General features: G+C 43.1%; 1 protein-coding gene across 1 annotated transcript in view; it reads right to left on the bottom strand.

The window, feature by feature from the left end:
- LOC118733089 (peptide deformylase, mitochondrial-like) overlaps window positions 1-19,772 on the bottom strand; it is a 131,857-nt gene extending 112,085 nt beyond the window's left edge. Inside the window, exons 1-4 of the mRNA XM_036462296.1 lie at window positions 19,637-19,772; window positions 17,277-17,309; window positions 16,829-17,190; window positions 16,712-16,771 (exon numbers count right to left, since the gene is read on the bottom strand). Coding sequence (XP_036318189.1) covers window positions 16,712-16,771; window positions 16,829-17,190; window positions 17,277-17,309; window positions 19,637-19,772 — 591 coding nt within the window. The remainder of the gene's footprint in view (window positions 1-16,711; window positions 16,772-16,828; window positions 17,191-17,276; window positions 17,310-19,636) is intronic.
- Between the last annotated feature and the right edge of the window lie 2,996 nt (window positions 19,773-22,768).

Raw genomic sequence — 22,768 nt, forward strand, 5'->3', positions numbered from 1 at the left:
AAAATCGGTAAATTGTACTTTTCCACTTTTTAAAACTAAAACTGAAAAAAGTACAACTGTACTTAAACTATCAACACTGGTTTCGAGTCATGGGGCGCCTCTCCACATGCCGGACACTCATTTGGCACATGTGAATCTAATCTGCTCAGGTATCAGTTTAACCTGCTGCAGTAGCCAGACCGAAGTTAGGCTATTGTGGTTCTAGTCTCCCGAAGCAGATGAAGCTCCGTCTCGTCGATGTCAGGTGGTTGTGTGCCTAGAACAGCATTCACAGCGTGTCGGTAAGCTGACAGGTCCAAAGATTGCTTTATGAACTTCTGGACTTCGTCCGTCAGTTCATATAGATGACTGCTGACGTGCCTTGGCGAGGGCTCCTCTGCAAGCAAGTGTCTGTTCGGGTGTCCATGTCTGTGGCTCCCTAATAGGAATTTCTTGCAGAGCATTGTATTGAGCTCCTTTATGGGGAGCATTTTCGCCTCGTCATGCAGGTGGTGTTCTGGCGACATTAGAAGACATCCAGTCGCCTTGTATGTAGCCACCAACGTTTCTTTGTCTTTGCCCCAAGTACTGCCGGCTAGCGACTTGAGGACCTTGTTGTGGCTCTGTACTACGTTGACAATTGCGGTTGCGTGCACAGAGAAGAACAGACTATCGAAGGTTACTCCGAGTATTTTGAGGTTATTCGCCGTCGGAATTGGTGTGTCATCGTCGTGAATGCCTAGCGGTAGTCTGACCTCCTTTGTCCAGGTGATGAACAAGGTCGCACAGGATTTTGTAGGGGAGAGGGTTAGGCTCCTTGCAGTGAAGAAGCGAGAAAGCTCGGAGAGATACCCGTTTACTTTCGCGCACAAGTCCTCAAATCCATTCCCAGTCGCCATGATCGAGCAATCGTCGGCGTAAGAGACATTCGAGACTCTCTCTGGTGGTTGAGGGAGCTTGGAAATATAATAGTTAAACAGTAATGGGGAAAGGACACCACCCTGTGGAACCCCCTGTTATATTTTTCTAGGTATACTTTATTTGTCTCTAACCATTACTGACGAGTGTCGACCACTCAGATAATTCACCGACCACCGTTTGGGCGTCTGTGGGAGAGGCGGCCTTATGTCTTCTAGCAGCGTGGGGTGGCTGACGTCAAACGCCTTTGACAGATGCAACGCTACTAGAATGGTTCTCTCACAGGGACGGTTCCGGCTTAAGCCACGTGTTATCTGAGTATATATGGCGTTAAGTGTTGCTGTGCTGTGCACTTTACGGAAACCATGCTGATGCTTCGCTGGGGTCAGGTGGTTCGTAAAATACGGTAGTGGAAAGGCCTCCAGTGTCTTCGCAACCGGGGAAAGGAAGGTTATCGGGCGATAAGACTCTCCTTTGTCGGACGGTTTCCCCGGTTTGAGCAGTGGGGCCACTCTCCCAATATTCCAGATATCTGGAATGACGAAAGTGGCCATTGACAGGTTGAGAACCTTGGCTAAATAGTCTACTCCCGCAGGGCCCAAATTTTTCAGCATCAGCATGGAGATTCCGTCGGGCCCCATGGCTTTGGAGGCTTTCGCCTTCCCGATGGCTACCTGAACTTCACCGCTAGTGAAAAGAGGAGGCGCATTCCCACGACAGCCGGTTCTACGTACTGGAATGACTCGGGTTTTACCCGAACAAGGGCTGTTGTTTCGGTGATCTAACCCCGTTTAGGTCCTCCCTGTTGCTCAAACAGAGTAGCCTTCACGGCTAACCCCAGTCCATTTGTGCAGCTCAACAAAAACACCACAGCACCACAACACAACACAATAGACCACACCCCAACCACGACAGCCCACACAACATACACAACCACACCACCACTCACACGCCGCCGCCAACTCCTGGTTCCTCCTACAATCTACACGGTGTGTGTGGATATTCCCTAACGTGACATCAGCCAAGTGCAACACCTGCCTTTAAGGCATGTTCAGGTCTGCGCAACACGCGAGATTGGACGAGGAACTTCGAGGGCCCTTGTTGCGCTGCACGGTCGCAAACCCGAATTGCAACGCCACCCACTGCTACCATAGGGCGGCACCCTCCACAGCAGCGCACACACAGCCAATGGCGGCAATGCAACCCACATACCTCACACCCCGCATAAAATACGTCTCCCGAGCCACATGAAACTCCTTCAATTCAACTGTAGCGAACTTCAGAGCAAGAACGAGGAGGTAACCGTCTTCATGGGAAGGCATGATATATTGATAGATGCGGTCCAAGAGACAAAGTTGCACAGCAATTCAATATTGTTGAATTGCGCCGGATACAACGAGCACCGTCGAGATCGCGAGCGAGATAATGGTGGTGGCTTAGCGTTCATCACGCACCACACCGTGCAGTATCGTCTTATCGAAGCAGATATCGACCGCAGGGATACCACCATAGAATGTCAGGGCATTGCTATCCGGTCAGGCGATGTTGAGCTCTAAATATTTAACATTTATATACCCCCTGTCACTAGCTGCCCGGCAGGATATCACCCTGATATAGGTGCGCTCAGAGGTGAAAACCGTATGGTAGTTGGTGACTTTATTGCGCCCCATGATCTTTGGCATTCAAGCCTGTCAAACGATCGTGGGGGAACAGACTTGGCTGAGCAGATAGACGATTCGACATTCTACCAATTAACGACGACGCACCCACCAGGATTATGGGCAGCAGCTGCAGCTCGCCAGACATAACAATAGTCAGGGCTGGTCTGGTAAACAGCGTCTCATGGCGACCTATGCTGACCTTGGCATCAGACCATCTGCCCATAATCATCTTATCATCGATAAACCAACCGACTTTGCTTCCGAGGAACACCGGACCTATATCAGATTTTCTAAAGCTGATTGGAAAGGCTTCGCGGAATTTACTGAGAGCACCTTCTCTGCGCTTCCCACACCAACCGACGTCCACTTTGGTGAACGTAAGTTCCGCACGGTTGTCACTGCTACTGCAGCTCGCTTTGTACCAGAAGGATGCATAACGGACCTCCGTCCAAACTTCCCTGCTGAAGCGGCTGTGAACGTACATAAGCGGAAAAAGTGAGAAAAGCATCTGAAGACTTGTAACACCGCCTCAGGTGTAAGTAAGCTTTGGTCAACCGTGAGGTAACTATCAAATCCGAAGAACGTTTACCCCAACTGGACGAAGCTACAGACTGTACAGAACACCGCACTCAGGACAGCGACAGGATGCCTCCTGATGGCGCCCGAACATCACCTCCACAACGAGGCACAAATGCTCCCCATAAAGGAGCACAACATAATGTTCTGCAAGCAGTTCCTGATCGGGAGTCACAGAAGTGGCCACCCAAACAGACAGCTGCTTGCGGAGGAGCCCTCGCCAGGGCACGTCAGGAGGCATCTATATGAATTGACGGACGAAGTCCAGAGGTTCATCAAGCAACCTCTGGGCCCGTCAGCTTACCAACTGGCCCTGAACGGCATTCACAGGGAGTCAGTCTCGAGTTTTGTAGACTCTAGACCTGTGAATGCCGTTCTAGGCATACCGCCAGCGGACATAGACGAGACGGAGCTTCATCTGCCTCGGGAGACACGAACGACAATAGCCCAACTCCGCTCTGGCTACTGCAGCAGCTTGAACTCCTACCTGAGTAGATTGAATGAGGATGTGCCAAATGAGTATCCGGCATGCGGAGAACCCCACATGACTCGAAACATCTCTTTGCATGCCCGGAAAACCCGACAACCCTAACGGCTTTGTCCTTGTGGACCGACCCGATAGAAGCTGCACGCTTCCAGGGCTGCCGTTAGTGGAACTTGACGACAATGACTAAACATTCCCACGTCAGCCGGTTCTACGTACCGTAATGACTCGGCTTTTACCCGACCAAGGGCTGTCGGCGATCTAACCCCGTTTAGGTCGGCGAGGTATCTCAGAAGTTGTTCGTCCATAGGGCTACATTCGCTACGTATTCTTCTACTCAGGGCTGGCATCGAGTCAAACTCAGGGCCAGAAATCTACACCTGCTGTGTATGCCAGAGACGACTACACCACAACTCCACCTCAGTCAAGTGTTATGCCTGCGAGGGGTGGAGTCAACTTAGAGTCTGCTCAGGATTACGGACACATCTGCAGTGGACCGCGTCATACGTGGCCCCCTGCTACTCAAACAGAGCAGCCTCCACGGCTAACCCCAGTCCACCTGAGCAACCCCACACAGCCACCACAGCACAACAACACCACAGACCATACCACAGCACAACAACACCACAAACCATACCACAGCCATGACAGACCACAGAACACACACCACCAGACCACTACCCACACGCCGCCGCCAACAACTCCTGGTTCCTCCTACAATCTGCACGGTATGTCAGACCAGGATATTCCGTAATGTGACATCAGTCAAGTACAACACCTGCCTTGGCTGGTGCCATTTTAGGGCATACTCAGGTCTGCGCAACACGCGAGATTGGGCGCGGGAATTCGAGGGCCCGTGTTGCGCTGCTCAGTCGCAGGTCTCAACTGGGACGCCTCCGAACACCACCACAGGGTGGAAACCACCTCAGCAGCGCACACAGCCAACGGCGGCACGACCACACACATCCCTCACACCCCGCATCACCACACGTCTCCCGAACCAGCTCCTTCAATTTAACTGTAACGGGCTTCAGAGCAAGATCGAGGAACTAACTGTCTTCATGGGAAGGCATGGCATATTGATAGCTGCGGTCCAAGAGATGAAGTTGCACAGCAATTCAACACTGTTGAATTGTGCCGGGTACAACGTGCGCCGTCGAGATCGCGAGCGAGATAATGGTGGTGGCTTAGCGTTCATCACGCACCACACCGTGCAGTATCGTCTTATCGAAGCAGACATCGACCGCAGGGATACCACCCTAGAATGACAGGGCATTGCTATCCGGTCAGGCGATGTTGAGCTCGAAATATTTAACGTTTATATACCCCCTGTCACCTGCTGCCCGGCAGGATATCACCCTGATATAGGTGCGCTTCGCAGAGGTGAAAACCGTATGGTAGTAGGTGATTCAATGCGCACCATGATCTTTGGCACTCAAGCCTGTCAAACCATCGTAGGGGAACAGACTTGGCTGAGCAGATAGACGATTCGACATTCTGCACAATGAACGACGACGCACCCACCAGGATATTATGGGCAGCAGCTGCCAAACATAGCAATAGTCATCGTTGGTCTGATAAACAGCATATCATGGCGACCTATGCTGAATTTAGCAGCAGACCATCTGCCCATAGTCATCTCGATCGGTAAACCAACCGACTTTGCTTCCGCAGAACACCGAACATATATCAACTTTTCAAAAGCTGATCGGAAAGGCTTCGCGGAATTTACTAAAACAGCTTCGCTGCTCTCCCCACATCAACCGACGTCCACCTTGGTGAACGTAAGTTCCGCACGGCTGTCATCGCTGCTGCAGCTCGCTTCGTACCGTCAGGATGTATTACGGACCCACGTCCAAATTTCCCTGCTGAAGCGGCTGTTCTAGCCGATGAGCGTGATAGCCTTCGTCAGGCCGATCCCGGAGATCCCCGTATCAGGGATCTCAAACCGGAGATTCGGCTACTAGTGAACGTACATAAGCGGAAGAAGTGGGAAGAGCATCTGAAGACCTGTAACTTCACCTCTGGTGTGAGTAAGCTTTGGTCAACCGTGAGGTCATTATCAAATCCGACGAAGCACGACGACAGAGTCGAAATTTGTTTCGGCAACCATGCTTCGTCGGACCCGGAGCGATGCGCTAGCTATTTTAGCCGGCAGTTCATACTGCATCCCCCGGTTCACAAAGCCAAGCGTCGAGTGACCAGAAGGCTGCACAAACTGCCAACTATCTGTGCTCCTTGCTTTCACTTGCGGTGAAGTTCAGGTGGCCAATGGGAAGGCGAAAGCCTCCAAAGCCATGGGTCCCGACGGAATATGCATGGTGATGCTGAAAAATTTGGGTCCTGCGGGAGTAGCGTACCTAACGGAGGTCCTCAATTTGTCTATGGCCACTCTCATCACCCCAGACATCTGGAAGGTGGGGAGAGTGGTCTCACTGCTCAAGCCGGGGAAACCTGCCAACAAAGGAGATTGGTATCGGCAGATAACCCTCCTTTCCCCGGTAGCTAAGACTTTCGAGGCCTTGCTCCCGTATTTCACAAACCACCTGACCCCAGCGAAGCATCAGCATGGTTTCCGTAAAGTGCACATTACAACAATAGCACTTAACGCCATAAAAACTCAGATAACTCGTGCCCTTAACCGTAACCGTCCCTGTCAGAAAAAAAACAGGGGGTTCCACAGGGTGGGGTCCTTTCCCCGCTACTGCTTAACTTTTACATTTCAAAGCTCCCTCAACAACCAGAGAGAGTCTCGATTGTCTCCTACGCCGAGGATTGCTCGATCATGGCGACTGGGAATGGAATTGATGACCTGTGTTCGAAAATAAACGGATATCTCTGTGAACTTTCTCGCTTCTTCACTGCAAAGTGTCTAGCCCTCTCCCCTACGAAATCCTCTGCGACCCTGTTCACAACCTGGACGAAGGAGATCAGGCTACCGCTGGGAATTCACGTCGATGACATACCAATTCCGACGGTGAATAATCCCAAAATACTCGGAGTAACATTCGACAGCCTGCTCTCCTTCTCTGCGCACGCAACCGCTATTGTCAATAAAGTACAGAGCCGCAACAAGGTCCTCAAGTCGCTAGCCGGCAGTACTTGAGGCAAAGACAAAGAAACTATGCTGGCAACATACAAGGCAATAGGCCGGCCGGTTTTAAACTACGCAGCAACAGTGTGGTTGCCGGGGCTAGTAGGACGCAGTGGACGAAGCTACAGACTGTACAGAACACCGCACTCAGGACAGCGACATGCTTCCTCCTGATGTCGCCAGAACATCACCTCCACAATGAGGCACAAATGCTCCCTATAAAGGAGCACAACATAATGATCTGCAAGCAGTTTCTGATCGGGAGCCACAGAAGTGGCCACCCAAACAGACAGCTGCTTGCAGAGGAGCCCTCGCCTAGGCACGTCAGGAGGCATCTATATGAACTGACGGACGAAGTCCAGAGGTTCGTGAAGCAGCCTCTTCGCTCTGGCTACTGCAGCAGGTTAAACTCTTACCTAAGTAGATTGAATGAGGATGTGCCAAATGAGTGTCCGGCATGCGGAGAGACCCCACATAACTCGAAACATCTCTTCGCATGCCCGGAAAACCCGACAACCCTAACGGCTTTGTCCTTGTGGACCGACCCGATAGAGGCTGCACGCTTTCTGGGCTGCCGTTAGTTGAAGTTGACGATAACGACTGAGATATCAACCGATCTGCGCGGGGTTGTTGTAGCCGCTGCAACAACAACAACAACAACAACGATGACGACGACTGAGATATTAGCCGATCTGGGTGGGGTTGTTGTAGCCGCTACAACAACAACAACGGTATACTCTTGTACTGCTTGTATGTATGTTGAATGCATATAATAAAACTCCTATATTTTTAAAGCGCTTTTTTTATAAAAATCAATACTTCGATAAATAATGAAAATTTGTAATAAAAAATAGCGCGAGTTTTATATTATGTGCGTTTTTGTTTCCCGTCTTCGGAGTTTTTTTTGGCATTTTTTGTTACGCGGCAGCACGGACTTTTCAGTTCAATTGGTCTACTTTTTTGCAATTTTCAATTCAAATTACTTAAAAACTAGGCATAAATGTAGAATACCTACAATTCTCAAATTAAAAAAATGCATATGGGGATCGATGGAGATCGTTGAGGTGAGCGTAACGATATATATATATTTTTTTTTGGAAACAACAACTACAACAATTATTAAAGGTCAAAGTTCAAATTAAGCATTTTTTTTTATTAATGTTTCTCGAAAACCTCTTCATGGATTTGGAAATTTTTGATGTTTTCATAAAGAATTTATTTCTCTTTAATTTGATATACATATTTATACATTATATTTTTATTTTACATTTTTAATTCATTAAAGAGTTATTCGCAAAAAACACTTGCACTTTTTATGAAACATAATAGACATCACTGGGGTGGTAGCCCCAGGTTTACCACACAAGAAGGGAATTCTAATTACCTCATCCTTTCCCAAGGCTACATCACTGGGGCAGTAGCCCCAGTTGGTGCACACCAAAAGGAGAATTCTATTTGGGGGTTATAATCCTAAAGCGCGGCCGAAGGCCGCCTACGCAGAAAGGAATTCTACGCAAAAATACTGTAGACGCAAGTGAAAATTGTGACTTTTGGCCATTTTTCTAAGGGGTCCCTAGGGAACCATAGGGGGCCTTGGTGGTCGGGGATCGCATTAAAACATAGTGCGAAAAGTGCAAGTGTTTTTTGCGAATAACTGTTAAATTAAATAAAAAACTTAATTTCCGGTCTCGGATTGTTATTATTCGCGTTAAAGCGCGTAGATTGATACCCCTCTTGATTTTTTTTGTCAATTTTGGCCTGGTTCCGCTGAAGTACACTTTTACCAAAGCTTCTTTTCCACATTAGTTCAATTTTTGTGAAAACTATAAAAGGTATATGTATAAATATGTATATCAAATTAAAGAGAATTAAATTCGCTATCAAATGACTTCAATATTTTTCCATGAAGTGGTTTTTGAGAAATGTCAATTTCAAAAAGTTTTTAATTTTAACTTTGACCTTTAATAATTGTTGTAGTTGTGGTTTCCCCAAAAAAATATACCGTTATGTTCACCTCAATGGTCTCTAGCGATCCTTTTTTTGTAATTCAAGAATTGTAGGTATTGTGCATTTGCTCCTTGTTGTTGTTGTTGTAGCGGCTACAACAACCCCGCCCAGATCGGCTGATATCTCAGTCGTTGTCGTAGAGTTCCACTAACGGCAGCCCCAAGAAGCGTGCAGCCTCTACGGTGTCGGTCCATAGGGACGACGCCGTTAGGGCTGTGGGGTTTTCCGGGCATGCGAAGAGATGTTTCGAGTCGTGAGGGGTCTCTCCGCATGCCGGACATTCGTTCGGCACATCCGCATTTAACCTACCCAGTTAGGAATTTAGCCTGCTGCAGTAGCCAGAGCGAAGTTGGGCTATTGTTGTTCTGGTCTCCCGAGGCAGATGGAGCTCCGTCGCGTCAATGTCCGGTGTTTGTGTGCCTAGAACGGCATTGACAGGTCTTGAGTCTACATAACTCGAGACTGCGTCCCTGTGAATGCCGTTCAGGGCCTGTTTGTGAGCTGACGGGTCCAGAGGCTGCTTAATGAACCTCTGGACTTCGTCCGTCAGTTTATATAGATGCCTCCTGAAATGCCTCGGCGAGGGCTCCTCTGCAAGCAGCTGTCTATTTGGGTGGCTACATATGTGGCTCCCAACAAGAAACTGCTTGCAGAGCATCGTGTTGTGCTCCCTAATTGGGAGCATTTTCGCCTCATCGTGGAGGTGGTGTTCTGGTGACATCAGGAGGCATCCGGTCGCTGTCCTAAGTGCTGTATTTTGTACCGTCTGCAGCTTCGTCCACTGCGTCCTACTAGTCCCCGGCGACCACACTGGTGCTGCGTAGTTTAAAACGGGCCGGCCTATTGCCTTGTATGTTGCCAGCAACGTTTCTTTGTCTTTGCCCTAAGTACTGCCGGCTAGCGACTTGAGGACCTTGTTGCGGCTCTGTACTTTATTGACAATAGCGGTTGCGTGCACAGAGAAGGAGAGCAGGCTGCAGAGTGTTACTCCGAGTATTTTAGGATTATTCACCGTCGGAATTGGTTTGTCATCGACGTGAATTCCTAGCGGTAGCCTACCTCCTTCGTCCAGGTTGTGAACAGGGTCGCGGAGGATTTCATAAGGGAGAGGGCTAGACACTTTGCAGTGAAGAAGCGAGAAAGTTCACAGAGATATCCGTTTACTTTCGAACACAGGTCATCAATTCCATTCCCAGTCGCCATGATCGAGCAATCGTCGGCGTAAGAGACAATCGAGACTCCCTCTGGTGGTTGAGGGAGCTTTGAAATGTAAAAGTTAAACAGTAGTGGGGAAAGGACACCACCCTGTGGAACCCCTGTTTTATTTTTCTAAGTTTGCTCGATTTGTCTCTAAACAGTGCCGACGAGTGTCGACCACTTAGATAATTTGCCGACCACCGTATGAGCCTTAGTGTCAAAAGCCTTTGACAGGTCCAAAACTACTAGAATCGTTCTCACAGGGACGTTTATGGTTAAGGCCAGGAGTTATTTATTTATTTATTTCAGTCTTGGAATACAGAATATTCTTACAGACTACTCAGCTAACACTAATTAAGTGCTACTAAAACTTAAAAATTAAGATAAATTTTAAATACATTAAGTTCACAAGAGCTAAGATTAAATACATCGCTAGTGGTATAGCGCAGAGAAAAATGTTCGCAGATGAGTAACCAAGGCAGGGCCTGATTGTGAGAAATCAATGTCCAAAGCATTGAAGACTAGGTTAAGTTCAGCACACGTTCTAGAGATCGGAGCGTTGGCACCATAACTGCTTCTAGAGAAACCTATTTTAAAGAAATCCCAATGGCGGAGGATTCTAGAGGGAATATTAAATGCAATCTTTTCTAGAAGAGAAGGGCAGTCAATTATGATGTTAACGACAAACGTGCACGCTAAAATGGAACTTCTGTTATCCAGTGTTGTAAGGTTGATTAGTTGGCAGCGAGAATAGTATGAAGGAAGTGGCAAAGAAAAATTTAATGAACGGAGAGCAAATTTTATAAAAACTTTTTGAACACGTTCTAATCGTTTAGCTAGAATTTTAGTGTAAGGCCTCCAAATAAACGTTGCATACTCCAGTCTTGACCTGACAAGTGCACAAAACAGAGTTTTAAGAGTGTAAGGGTTCGTAAACGCCTGACAGTTTCGGCGGATAAAAGCTAACATCGAGTATGAGCGCGAAAGGATGTAATCGACATGACTATTGAATGCGAGTTTGGAGTCAAAGACAACACCAAGGTCCTTCATTTGGGTCACAGATTGCAAAACAGAGCCAGAGATAGAATATGATGTATGCAAAGTATTGAGATGTCTACTGTAAGATACATGAAAGCATTTGCCGATATTTAGCGTCAACTGATTTTTGCAGCACCATTCATGAACTCTGTTCAGGTCCGATTGCAGGTTGGCTGAGTCATAAAGGTTTTTGATAGTTGCAAATATTTTAAGGTCATCAGCATAAAGTAGGTAATTAGCAAATTTAAAACAAGAACTGATATCGTTGATGAAAAGCACAAAAAATAGGGGACCGAGAATGCTGCCTTGAGGGACACCCGAGGACGCGATGAACGGTTTTGAGGTTGCATTATCGACTACTACAAAGCAGCGCCTATCAGTTAAGTACGATTTAACCCAAGACAAAAATGTCGAATGAAATCCAAAAGAGATCAGTTTCAGCAGAAGTAAACGATGTGATACTTTGTCGAAAGCTTTCGAGAAGTCAGTGTAGATGGTATCCACCTGAGCTTTGTTTTCAAAAGCAGATAAGCAGTAATCACTGAAAATAGCCAAGTTTGTGACTGTTGAGCGGTTAGCGACGAACCCATGCTGATTAGTAGAAATTAGGTTTTTAACAGCAAAAGACAGTTTACAGCTTACAACAATCTCAAATAATTTGGAGACTGAAGATAGCTTTGATATCGGTCTGTAGTTGCGGACATCATTTTTGTTCCCACTTTTAAAGATAGGGGTTACAGACGTTTGTTTCCAGTCGTCCACAAATATGCCCGAGGCCAGAGAGTGATTGAAGATTGCAGTAAGAGGCTCAGCTAAACATAGACAGTTTTTCAACAAAAAAGCCGAGAAACCCTCTACATCGCCTTGTGAAGATGGCTTAAGATCACCAATTCCTTTGATAACGTCCTCGGTTGAAATGGTTAGCGAACCAAAATTCAGCGAAGAGTCACTAGAAGAGCTAGAGCCCGTTATATTCGAGTCCATGTCATTGACAAAGTTAGCGCAAAAAAACTCAGCGAATAGGTTTGCCGAGTCAGAGGCTGAATTTGCGGAGCGACCATTGTAGAAAACATTTGTTGGAATTGATGAGCAAGATATTCGGGAATCAATGAAACGCCAGAAAGATTTGGGATTCGAGATAATATTAGCTTCAAAGTTTAAAATATAATTTCGGTATAAAAATTTGTTCAAACAATTAAATTCTTTTAGAAAGTACCGGAACTTAAGAAGATGCGCGGAGTCGTTTGAGGATTTATACAATTTGCTAAATTTGTTTTTTAAATTTTTTAGATGCTTTAAACGCTTCGTGTACCACGGTAGTTTGTACACCTTCTTCTTAAGAATAGGGATGTACTGTAGGCATAGCTCATAGAGGGTGGTCTTAAAAATACGGTAACAAGAGGTTACATCACTGCCACGGAGTTATCCGAGTGTTTATGGCGTTAGGTGCTGTTGTTGTACTCGGCACTTTACGGAAACCATGCTGATGCTTCGCTGGGGTCAAATGGTTTGTGAAATACGGGAGTAGCAAGGCCTCGAGTGTCTTCGCTACCGGGGAAAGGATTGTTATTGGCAGGTTTCCCGGTTTGAGCAGTGGGACCACTCTCCCCACCTTCCAGACCTCTGGGATGATGAGAGTGGCCATGGACAAATTGAGGACCTCCGTTAGGTACGCTGCCCCCGCAGGACCCAAATTTTTCAGCATCAGCATGCATATTCCGTCGGGACCCATGGCTTTGGAGGCTTTCGCCTTCCCGATGGCCACCTGAACTTCACCGCAAGTGAAAGCAAGGGGGGCACAGGTTGTTGGCGGTTTGTGCAGCCTTCTGGTCACTCAACGCTTGGCTTTGTCCACCGGAGGATGCAGTATTAACTGCCGGCTAAAATAGCTAGCGCATCGCTCCGGGTCCGACGAAGCATGGTTGCCGAAAGAAATTTCGACTCTGTCGTCGTGCTTCGTCGGATTGGACAGTGACCTCACGGTTGACCAAAGCTTACTCACACCAGAGGTGAAGTTGCAGGTCTTTAGATGCACTTCCCACTTCTTCCGCTTATGTACGTTTACCGCGTACCGCGTGCCGAATCTCCGCGTTGAGATCCCTGATACGGGTATCTCCGGGATCGGGTCGGTTGGTGTGGAAAGCGCAGCGAAGGTGCTCTCAGAAAATTCCGCGAAGCCTTTCCGATCAGCTTTTGAAAAGTTGATATATGTTCGGTGCTCCGCGGAAGCAAAGTCGGTTGGTTTATCGATCGAGATGACTATGGGCAGGTGGTCTGATGCCAAAGTCAGCATAGGTCGCCATGTTATGCTGTTTATCAGACCAGCGCTGACTATTGTTATGTCTGGCGAGCTGCAGCAGCTGCCCATAATCCTGGTGGGTGCGTCGTCGTTCATTGTGCAGAATGTCGAATCGTCTATCTGCTCAGCCAAGTCAGTTCCCCTACGATCGTTTGACAGGCTTGAGTGCCAAAGATCGTGGTGCGCATTTAAGTCGCCTACTACAATACGGTGAGGAGCGCACCTATGTCAGAGTGATATCCTACCGGGCAGCAGGTGACAGGGGGTATATAAACGTTAAATATTTCGAGTTCAACATCGCCTGACCGGATAGCAATGCCCTGACATTCTAGGGTGGTATCCCTGCGGTCGATGTCTGCTTCGATAAGACGATACTGCACGGTGTGGTGCGTAATGAACGCTAAGCCTCCACCATTATCCCGCTCGCGATCTCGACGGTGCACGTTGCACCCGGCACAATTCATGAGTGTTGAATTGCTGTGCAACTTCGTCTCTTGGACCGCAGCTATGAATATGCCATGCCTTCCCATGAAGACGGTTATCTCCTCGATCTTGCTCTGAAGCCCGTTACAGTTAAATTGATAGCTTCATGTGGTTCGAGAGACGTGTGGTGATGCGGGGTGTGAGGGATGTGCGCTGCTGAGGTGGTTGCCGCCCTGTGGTGGTGGCGGGAGGCATCGCAGTTGAGGTCTGCGACCGAGCAGCGCAACACGGGCTCTCTAAGTTCCTCGTCCAATCTCGCGTGGTGCGCAGAACTGAGCATGCCCTAAGGTGCACCAGCCAAGGCAGGTGTTGCACTTGACTGATGTCACATTACGGAATATCCTGGTCTGACATACCGTGCAGATTGTAGCAGGAACCAGGAGTTGTTGGCGGCGGCGTGTGGGTGGTGGTGTGGTTGTGTGTGTTCTGTGGTCTGTAGCCGTTGTTTTGTGGTCTATTGTGTTATGTTGTTGTGCCGTGGTGTTTGTGTGGGACTGCTCAGGTGGACTGGGGTTAGCCGTGGAGGCTGCTCTGTTAGAGCAGCAGGGGGCCACAAAAGACGTGGTCCAATACCGATGTGTCCGTAGTCCTAAGCAGACTCTGAGGTTACTCCACCCCTCGCAAGCATTGCACTTGACAGAAGTGGAGTTGTGGTGTAGTCCTCTCTGGCATACACAGCAGGTGTAGGTTTCTGGCCCTGGGTTTGACTCGATGCCATCCCTGAGTAGGAGAAAACGTAGCGAATGTAGCCCTAAGGATGAACAACTTCTGAGATACTTCGCCGACCTAAACGGTGTTATATCGCCGAAACAACAGCCCTTGGTCAGGTAAAACCCAAGTCATTCCGGTACGTAGAACCGGTTGTCGTGGGAATGTATAAGCCTTCGGAGGGGGTGGTTTTCGGATTTAGAATGGAGAGCCGCTCTACACCTCCACATTTTTAATTTTTTCGAAAGCCTGGTTCCGTAATGGAAAATTTTCCAAAGAACTCTAATTATTTAACAAGTAATTTTTAGCAAAAAAAAACCGACTTAAAAATATATATATATATTTCATGATCCAATGATCGGATCTAAACCAGATTAGTATGGGACCACCTCTGAGACGTTACCTTTCCGATGCAAAAAGAATTATCGAAATCGGTTGACGTCGTCTAAACTTATGCGTAACATATGTATATACATAAAAAAAAAATATTCCGACAACTGATAACCTCCTCCTTTTTTGGAAGTCGGTTAAGAAGTTAATTTCCGCTCTCGGATTATTATTATTGGGGGTTGGCTTTCCTTTATGGCCGTTCGTTAAAGGGGCGGTGGGCGAAAGGTAAGTGGGCGAGGCACCTCTAACCCACCTTTTGGAGAGGGAATGAACCGCCATTGACAAAAATGCAACCCCCCCACCACCTAGGTCCCCTATGGTTCCCTAGGGACCCCTTAGAAAAATTGCCAAAAATCACAATTTTCATTTGCGTTTATTCGCTTGAAAAATGTTAAATATTCACTTGCACAATACATTTTTATACCCAGCAAACACAGTTTTAAACGTTTGAAAAAAAAGTATTTCTCAACTTGATATCAAATCTTTTTCTCTAATGATTCTCAAATTGAAAACGAGGTTTAAATTTTACATTTGAAATTCATTTGAAGTTTATTTTAATGAAAGATGTCAAGTATCAAACGTTATAAAAATGCGCAGTTAAATCAAAAGTTGTAAGAATAAAACTAAGATCAATTGAAAAAAAAAACAATGAATAGAAAAAATTTAAAAGAGAAAGCCCACAGTTAGTGGATCTGATGTTTGCGCGGATTGAAAAAGCTGCAGTCCTTCAAGACGAATTTATTATAAATTATTTTATCTTGTTTCTTTTGTTATGTACATACATACATATGTACATCGCGAAGAAAAATAAATAAATATGAAATATACATTTCCTGTTGTAAATTTTATTTCCACATTTGAAGTACATTTGATAAATAACTTTTGAAATTGATTTGAGAGTTAATCATATGCTCAAATGGAGATCAAACTCCCCTTTTTATTGAGAAAGCTGTAATTTTCAAATCAATATCAAATCATTTTCAAACGTTTGACATTTGATAAAGGCTTTGATTTCAAATCATTCTCAAATGCATATCAAACCTAACTGTTTGCTGAGTATACACATTTTTGTATACAAGACATTTTTATAAAACACCCAGTAACCAAAATAGACATCACTGGGGCGGCAGCCCCAGGTTTACCATACAGAAAAAGAATTCTAGTTACCTCATCCTTTCCCAAGGTTACATCACTGGGGCGGTAGCCCCAGTTAGGTCACACAGAAAGGAGAATTCTACGTAGTAAGGGTTATAATCCCTAAGCGCGGCCGAAGGCCGCCTACACAAAAAGGAATTCTACGCAAAAATACTGTGGACGGAACAAAAATTTCCATTTTTGGCCATTTTTCTAAGGAGTACGTAGGGAACCATAGGTTTAGGTGGTCGGGGGTTGCATTTTTGTCAATGGCGGTTCATGCTCTCTCCAAAAAGGTCGGTTGGAGGTGCCACGCCCACTCCCCCTTCGCCCACCACACCTTTAACGAACGGCCATCAAGGAACGTTTCCCCATTATTGGTGTTAAAATGCGTCCATTGATACCCGTCTCGAAATTGTTCGTAAATTTTTCGTCTTGTGCAACAGTGCACCTTTACCTTTTTTTACCGACTTCACAAAAAGGAGAAAATTTTTATCAATTCGTCGGATTTTTTTATTTTTATTTTTTTTATGTATGTTACCGCGTATCTTTGGACCACGTAAGCGATTTCTATAACTCTTTTTTTAAAGGAAAGGTGTTACCTCACATGTGGTCCCATTCTAATTTGGTTTAAATCCGATCATTGGATCATGAAAAGATTAACGATAATCTTAAATTTTTATGAGAATTGAAGTCCGTTTTTTTTTGCTCAAAAATTATTTGGTTGACCTCTTTATACATACATAATTACAAAGCAGAATGTTCCTCGAAAGTGTAACTTGAAAAAGCGTAGTGCAGAGTGGCTATAATGAGCATATGCAAATTCTTCATGGTGAAACATAAATCTTTTTGAACTTTACCGTTAACGGAAGTGGCGACATTTCTCTCGCTTCATAAACAGGTCTTGGCAGGATATCTTTCAGACCTTCGCGAAACTCCAGGACAATTATGCGGAGCGATATCCCGACCTGAGGAGCTGCAACCCCAACGCAATCAAATTTCTTTAATACTTTGACCATTTTTTCCACTATATAGGTAACTTCTTTACTTCCGATAAGTCCATCGGGTACTTGTGTGGCTTTAGTACGCAAAATTGGATCGCCCACTTGAGTGAAATGTTCATATGGAGGTCTGTTTACAGGCTTCGGCGTCCAAAAGTCTTTGTAGAAATTACGAAATGATCGCTCTATTTTACTACAAGTACGTATTAACCGGTCTTCTCCTGTGGACACATTAAAGACACAACTATGGAATCTAATCATCTTCCGCAAGCACAGTACATACAGCACAATATAACCAGTAAACAACCTTCGGTGAATTTGGCGACTGCCTTCCTCGGGGATGAATATGCCAGGGATGAAATTATTGGTACATCCGCCTTCCAACCACGCAGGGTTGCTTTTATGAAACAAAAATTATTAACTCCAAATAGTTTCAAAAAGTATGTGTAAAACGAAATTTATTGAATAATTCCACATAAAATGGTATACGTAAATGACTCATTTTCTAAACGATTTAAATAAAACCCATTTCATAACCTTTTTTGTGCAAACGGCATTTGCGAATTGATAGAAAAGTACTACGGATAGTAAATTTTTGTTAACTATGAGGTGAATGAAAATTTTCAACCCGGCCTGACGGTTTTGAAGAGTTTTTTTGTTCTATTTTTATTACTAAGGCGTATAATAAATGCATGGCTTTTAGTTCTAGAAGAATAACTGTCAGCAAAGACAAGTCTTTTTTGTATAATTTCTGATTTTAATTGCTCAACTTCTTTTGCACCAGAGCAACTGTCAAAAATTTCCAGCAGTAAAAAGTTACGAATTGGCGCAGCAGAAATGTAAATTTTTCTCGCCATAATAAAAAGTTTTTTCAACATGGGCTTTTCTACTAATTGACATGAAATTACTATCTCAACGCTCGGAGCGCTGCCACTGAGGGTCTTGGCCAACTGATAAAAAAGAGAAAATTTGGAAAGACCAAACAAAAATTTCGAGATTTCTCGTTGTGAATACGAATGCCATAGTTTTTAACTAGCTCATGGGACTACGCAAAATTTTGAAAGCTTGTATACACATAAAGTTGTTGGCGGTAATAAAGAGTCAAAATCAAAATGGAGAAAATAACAAAAAGCGTACGTTAGTTGTTAGTTATAAAATAAATCCAATTTATTTGCGAATATTTGTTTATTCTATTTATTGAAAGGCAACCACGCGGAAAAGCTTGTGTTAATTATATTGATAACAAAACCTGGCAGCTCGCACGTTGTCTAAATTCTCAAGTAACATAAAGTCCACAAAAGAATAAATTGCTTGTATTACCATCAATACGTCATGTATAAATTTTAACAATACACAAAAATAGAGATTTCGCACGACCGTTTGTTTGGGTTTTCAACACCATTTATAATTTTCTTTTAATAAATTCACGATTTGTCAAATGCTTAAATTTATTTATCTAATAATAATGCAGCAAAATAGCAGCACACAACCCCGTGCCTTCCTCAGGAGTGAATATAACTGCAACAACAACGACTACTACAACAACCCAAAACTTTGATATACAGTAATAAACCTTTTTGAGTACTCCTCGGGGGTAAAATATGATCAGGGTTGATAATGAGATGGAGCATGCATTTTGTTCATTCAGAGTTGTATACAAAATTACTGTGGTATGAAGGGAGCAACAACCGTATGATGGCAGTGTGGCCCAAGTAATGACTGTGTAATAATGACCGAAATTAGTTGCAAAAGTGTAAAACCATTGCAAATTATTGTCTATTATTATAGATGCCAGTACAGATTATCATAGTTCAGTGTATAACTTGTTATATTACACCGTACATGATAATGAACTGCTAAATGCTGAAAACGCTTATAACTTGTAGATCAATGAAACTTGGGTGTGCTTAATGAGCTGTCTGGGCGGATGCGCTGGCAGGCATTGGGGTCTATGTAACTATACAAACCTTGTTTTTTTTAATAAAGACTTACATATGTTCGAAAATTTAGAATTTTTCTTGATACATTCACAAAATTTACGTTTTTCATAAAAATATAATCTTATAATGGACTTTTTTCTTTATTTTAAACTTACATTTAAGAAAACTCCATTCAGTGCTATAATTGCTATTTGAGTTTTCCAGTTTATAAAACACAAGCGTTAATTATGAACTTAATTATTGATATTATTCTTCATTAAGCATGAGTATCAGCATACATTAAAAATGAGTATTATACTTAGGGCCGGTTGTTCAATGTCTGGTTATCACCAGTACATCATTATCGACGATCTGGACGTAATGCATATAACATGGGATCGATAAAGCAGTCGCTGTATTAAACCGGAGCTTCTACCTCCGATTAGAGCTAATCAGACATTGAACAACCGACCCTTAACCTACATTTTGTTCATAAATAACACATAATTATGTATATTTTATCCTCGAAAAGAACTTTTCTAATCATGAGTCGAAATTCCCCACAGTAAGTGTTGCCGTGCGCGCAAACGAAGGCACTGCACACAACCCAAAAGTACTCCTCGGGGAGCAAATGGCGAAAAACTGCGAAAACGTTTATTACTGTATATAATATATATATATATATATATATATATTTATATATATGTGAACTGAACACTTTGATAACGATTCTTGACATTTAACGAACATTTCGGTGACTTCTGGTCACTTTGATGACCGTCATCGATCGCTTTTAATGTAATATGATCATTTCGATGAGAGTTATCAAAGTGAAATGTCTTATGTGTATCCGCCAGTTTGGAGACAGTCATGCCAATAGCCATATCATGTACGGTGGCCTCTTCTGTGACGTTATCAAAGTGTGCTTTCGATATCAAATGAATATTTTGATGACAATTTATACATATGGTTGAATTGCCAGTTTCATGACTGTCATCAAAATGAGTTTTCTTTATATAATTTTGTATACTCCATATCGAATTGAAGATGGTCACGAATATCACCATTTTATATTAAATGGGCTATTCCATTACGTCATCAATATTTCCATTTCAGTGGGACTTGGAACACTTTATACTTTCCACACATTATTATACTATTCACTTATTCCTTTCGATATAAATTCGGAATCAGGATTCAATTAAGTTCTGAACTTAAAGTTTCCTAAATTTTGAGAAAATTTATTTTTGATGTACAAATTCACCCAGAAGAACTAGGAGCATTTCTGCGTCAAACAGAAAATTAAAAAAGAAATGTACTATAATCAATGGGACGTATTCATATTTTCGTACGAATCGAAAATTTTAAATTTCGGTTTGTATTAAATCAATAATACGTCCCCATACTTTTATTAGGGCTCTCTTAGGCCCATTTTTAGATGGCCTATTTTAGTATAGATTGTAGATTAACTTCGAAAATTTATTTTCAGATCATACATTTAATCTGCATTTAAATGGCCAATATTGGCTATTTAAATATGAGATATGCAACCCTGCGTTTGTACCAAAATCAAGATTGATTGGTGGGTTGTTTTATCAATCTCGCCAAACAACAATCAGCTGTGCAGCACAAAGTATAAACCAACAAGCAAGTGCAACAACAATTTCAAAGAACGAGCAACAGTGTTGCCACTTGTTTCGCATATTTAAATAAAATTTATTTGAAATCACACGAAAGCTAAATGGCATTTTAATAAGAATCCAAAATTAAACTTAATTTCAATAACACAGCCATGCGAATTTCAACTTTTTTCACTTTTCCAATAATAACTTAGGTAATTGTTTTGAACATTTAGGTATGTTAAATTAAATACATCTTTGGTTTTTTCTAGCATATCGAGAGTTTTTTATTGGTGAAATGTATATTTTAGAATTTTTAGCAATCAATTTAAATTTGAATTTTTAATTAAAAAAACAAACAGTTTTAGTAAAAATACTCAAAAAAGACTAAGTAAATCAGCAAAACTTATGAAATTTCGAAGTTAATGCTTAGAAAAGGGATAAAAGTTATTTTCTTCGCAATTGCATAAATACTCCAAAATATAAGAACAGGTAAAAGAGATCCCGACGTGTTAGAAAAAAACAAAGATTTTTTTAATTCAACATAGCTAGATAGTCAAAAAAATAACAACAAATAATAATAAAATTTCGCAGGCCTGTGTAATTCGTTATGATATCATTTGATGAGAAATCGTTTCTCATAAGCAACTTATTTTTGCAGGCAAGGATGGCATTTTGCAAAGTACCCATCAAGGCATATTAAACAGGTAGTAGCAGAGGGGCTGCATTTGATTTTTTCTATTTCGTGAAAAATCTGAACTGGCAAACTTTGCTACATTCATATACACATTCACACGCACATACATTAGCATCCTTTTTGCTTGCTTTTGATTGGTCGAACGTGCTTACATTTCTTTCTGTTTTGACATTTTAGGCTTCTCAAGCAACAACAAAATACATGGCAGGGTTGCATTTGCTCTTCTGCTATTATGGTACCCATTAGCATGTACTAAGAGGAAAAATAAACTACACAACCGGCTTGTCAAACTCACTTTTTTATTTTCTCACAGTACAAGCACGACCCGTTTGCGTTGCTTTTCCGCTCACAACATTTACAGACAGTGGTTCTGCTGCTCAAAATTTGTCCACTATTGCGTAGATATATCGATGTTTGATCGTTGTGTCTTTAAAACATGAAATTTTCGTAAAAAAAATTGCCTGTCATGCCGGTTGTGTAGCTTATATTGCTCTTTATACTTTTCTGTGTTAACCTTTTATTAGATATTACTAATTTCTATCTCATTTTATTATAATCGATAACAGTATTGGCGCTAAAACAAATTTACAGCGTGTGCATACGGTTGTACCAACGTTTGATTAAATAAGGTGTGCGTACGTATGAAACGTATGTGCATATAATAGAGCCAAAATCAAAAATTTAAGAATAGTATTAACCCAGTTGTTAATTTTACGTTAGTCAAGTGGGTCACATATGTCACCCACTATTATACAATTCACTCTACATGCTCAGTGGTTAACGAAATCATGCTCTCGCGCTTTGTAGCTTTGTACAAATCAGATTTTTTCCAATTGTTATTCGCATTTATTGGTATTAGTGCAAATATTTTTGTGGTGTATTTTGCGCATTAAAAATTGTCTACAACTTTGGTGATTTTCGATAAATCCGAAATTCTCGTAAAGTTAATTACTAGTATGCCTAGGGCTGCCATAACTATTTGCGCTTTATTCCGGACGCCAGCTTGACCTAACAGAAAGATTTTTACCACAGATTTCAGGCAAAGTTTCTATGAGTTTTTGAGGTAACCGAAACTCTTGTATATGTGATCTTCTACCCCTTTCTTATTCGTTTGTAAGAACGGTAAGTGAAAACAATATTGAAATTACATTCACAGTAACAGAGAGGTGTTGTTTGGAAAGTTGTTATTTATATGAACTAATTCTTGAAACAAATTTCTAGACCACACCACTCTGTGGCTGCCAAATGTGCAAATGTATAAATCGTGTGATCCCTGCTATACACATTTTTGATAAATTTCAAATCAGGCCGCCCGCAGGGGGAGGGGGCCGGGGGTTGGCGATTTTGTGCTAAAAATTGATTTTTATAGACTTTTAATTATTATTTATTTTTTTTAAACGTACAAAATTAAAAAATTATACTTGCGGGTATTGTGGCTTATTTGTATTTTCGAGGTGTCAGCTATTGGTGCTAATAATTTCATAACTTTTTATTATTCTTATAATTTTCTGGAATCATTATAGGGATTGTCAGATTGTGAAAATCCATACACGAGTCGAAGTTC

This window comes from Rhagoletis pomonella, unplaced genomic scaffold (genome assembly GCF_013731165.1).
Source record: "Rhagoletis pomonella isolate Grant_MI unplaced genomic scaffold, Rhpom_1.0 Rhpom_scaffold_00001, whole genome shotgun sequence".
NCBI lineage: Eukaryota > Metazoa > Arthropoda > Insecta > Diptera > Tephritidae > Rhagoletis > Rhagoletis pomonella.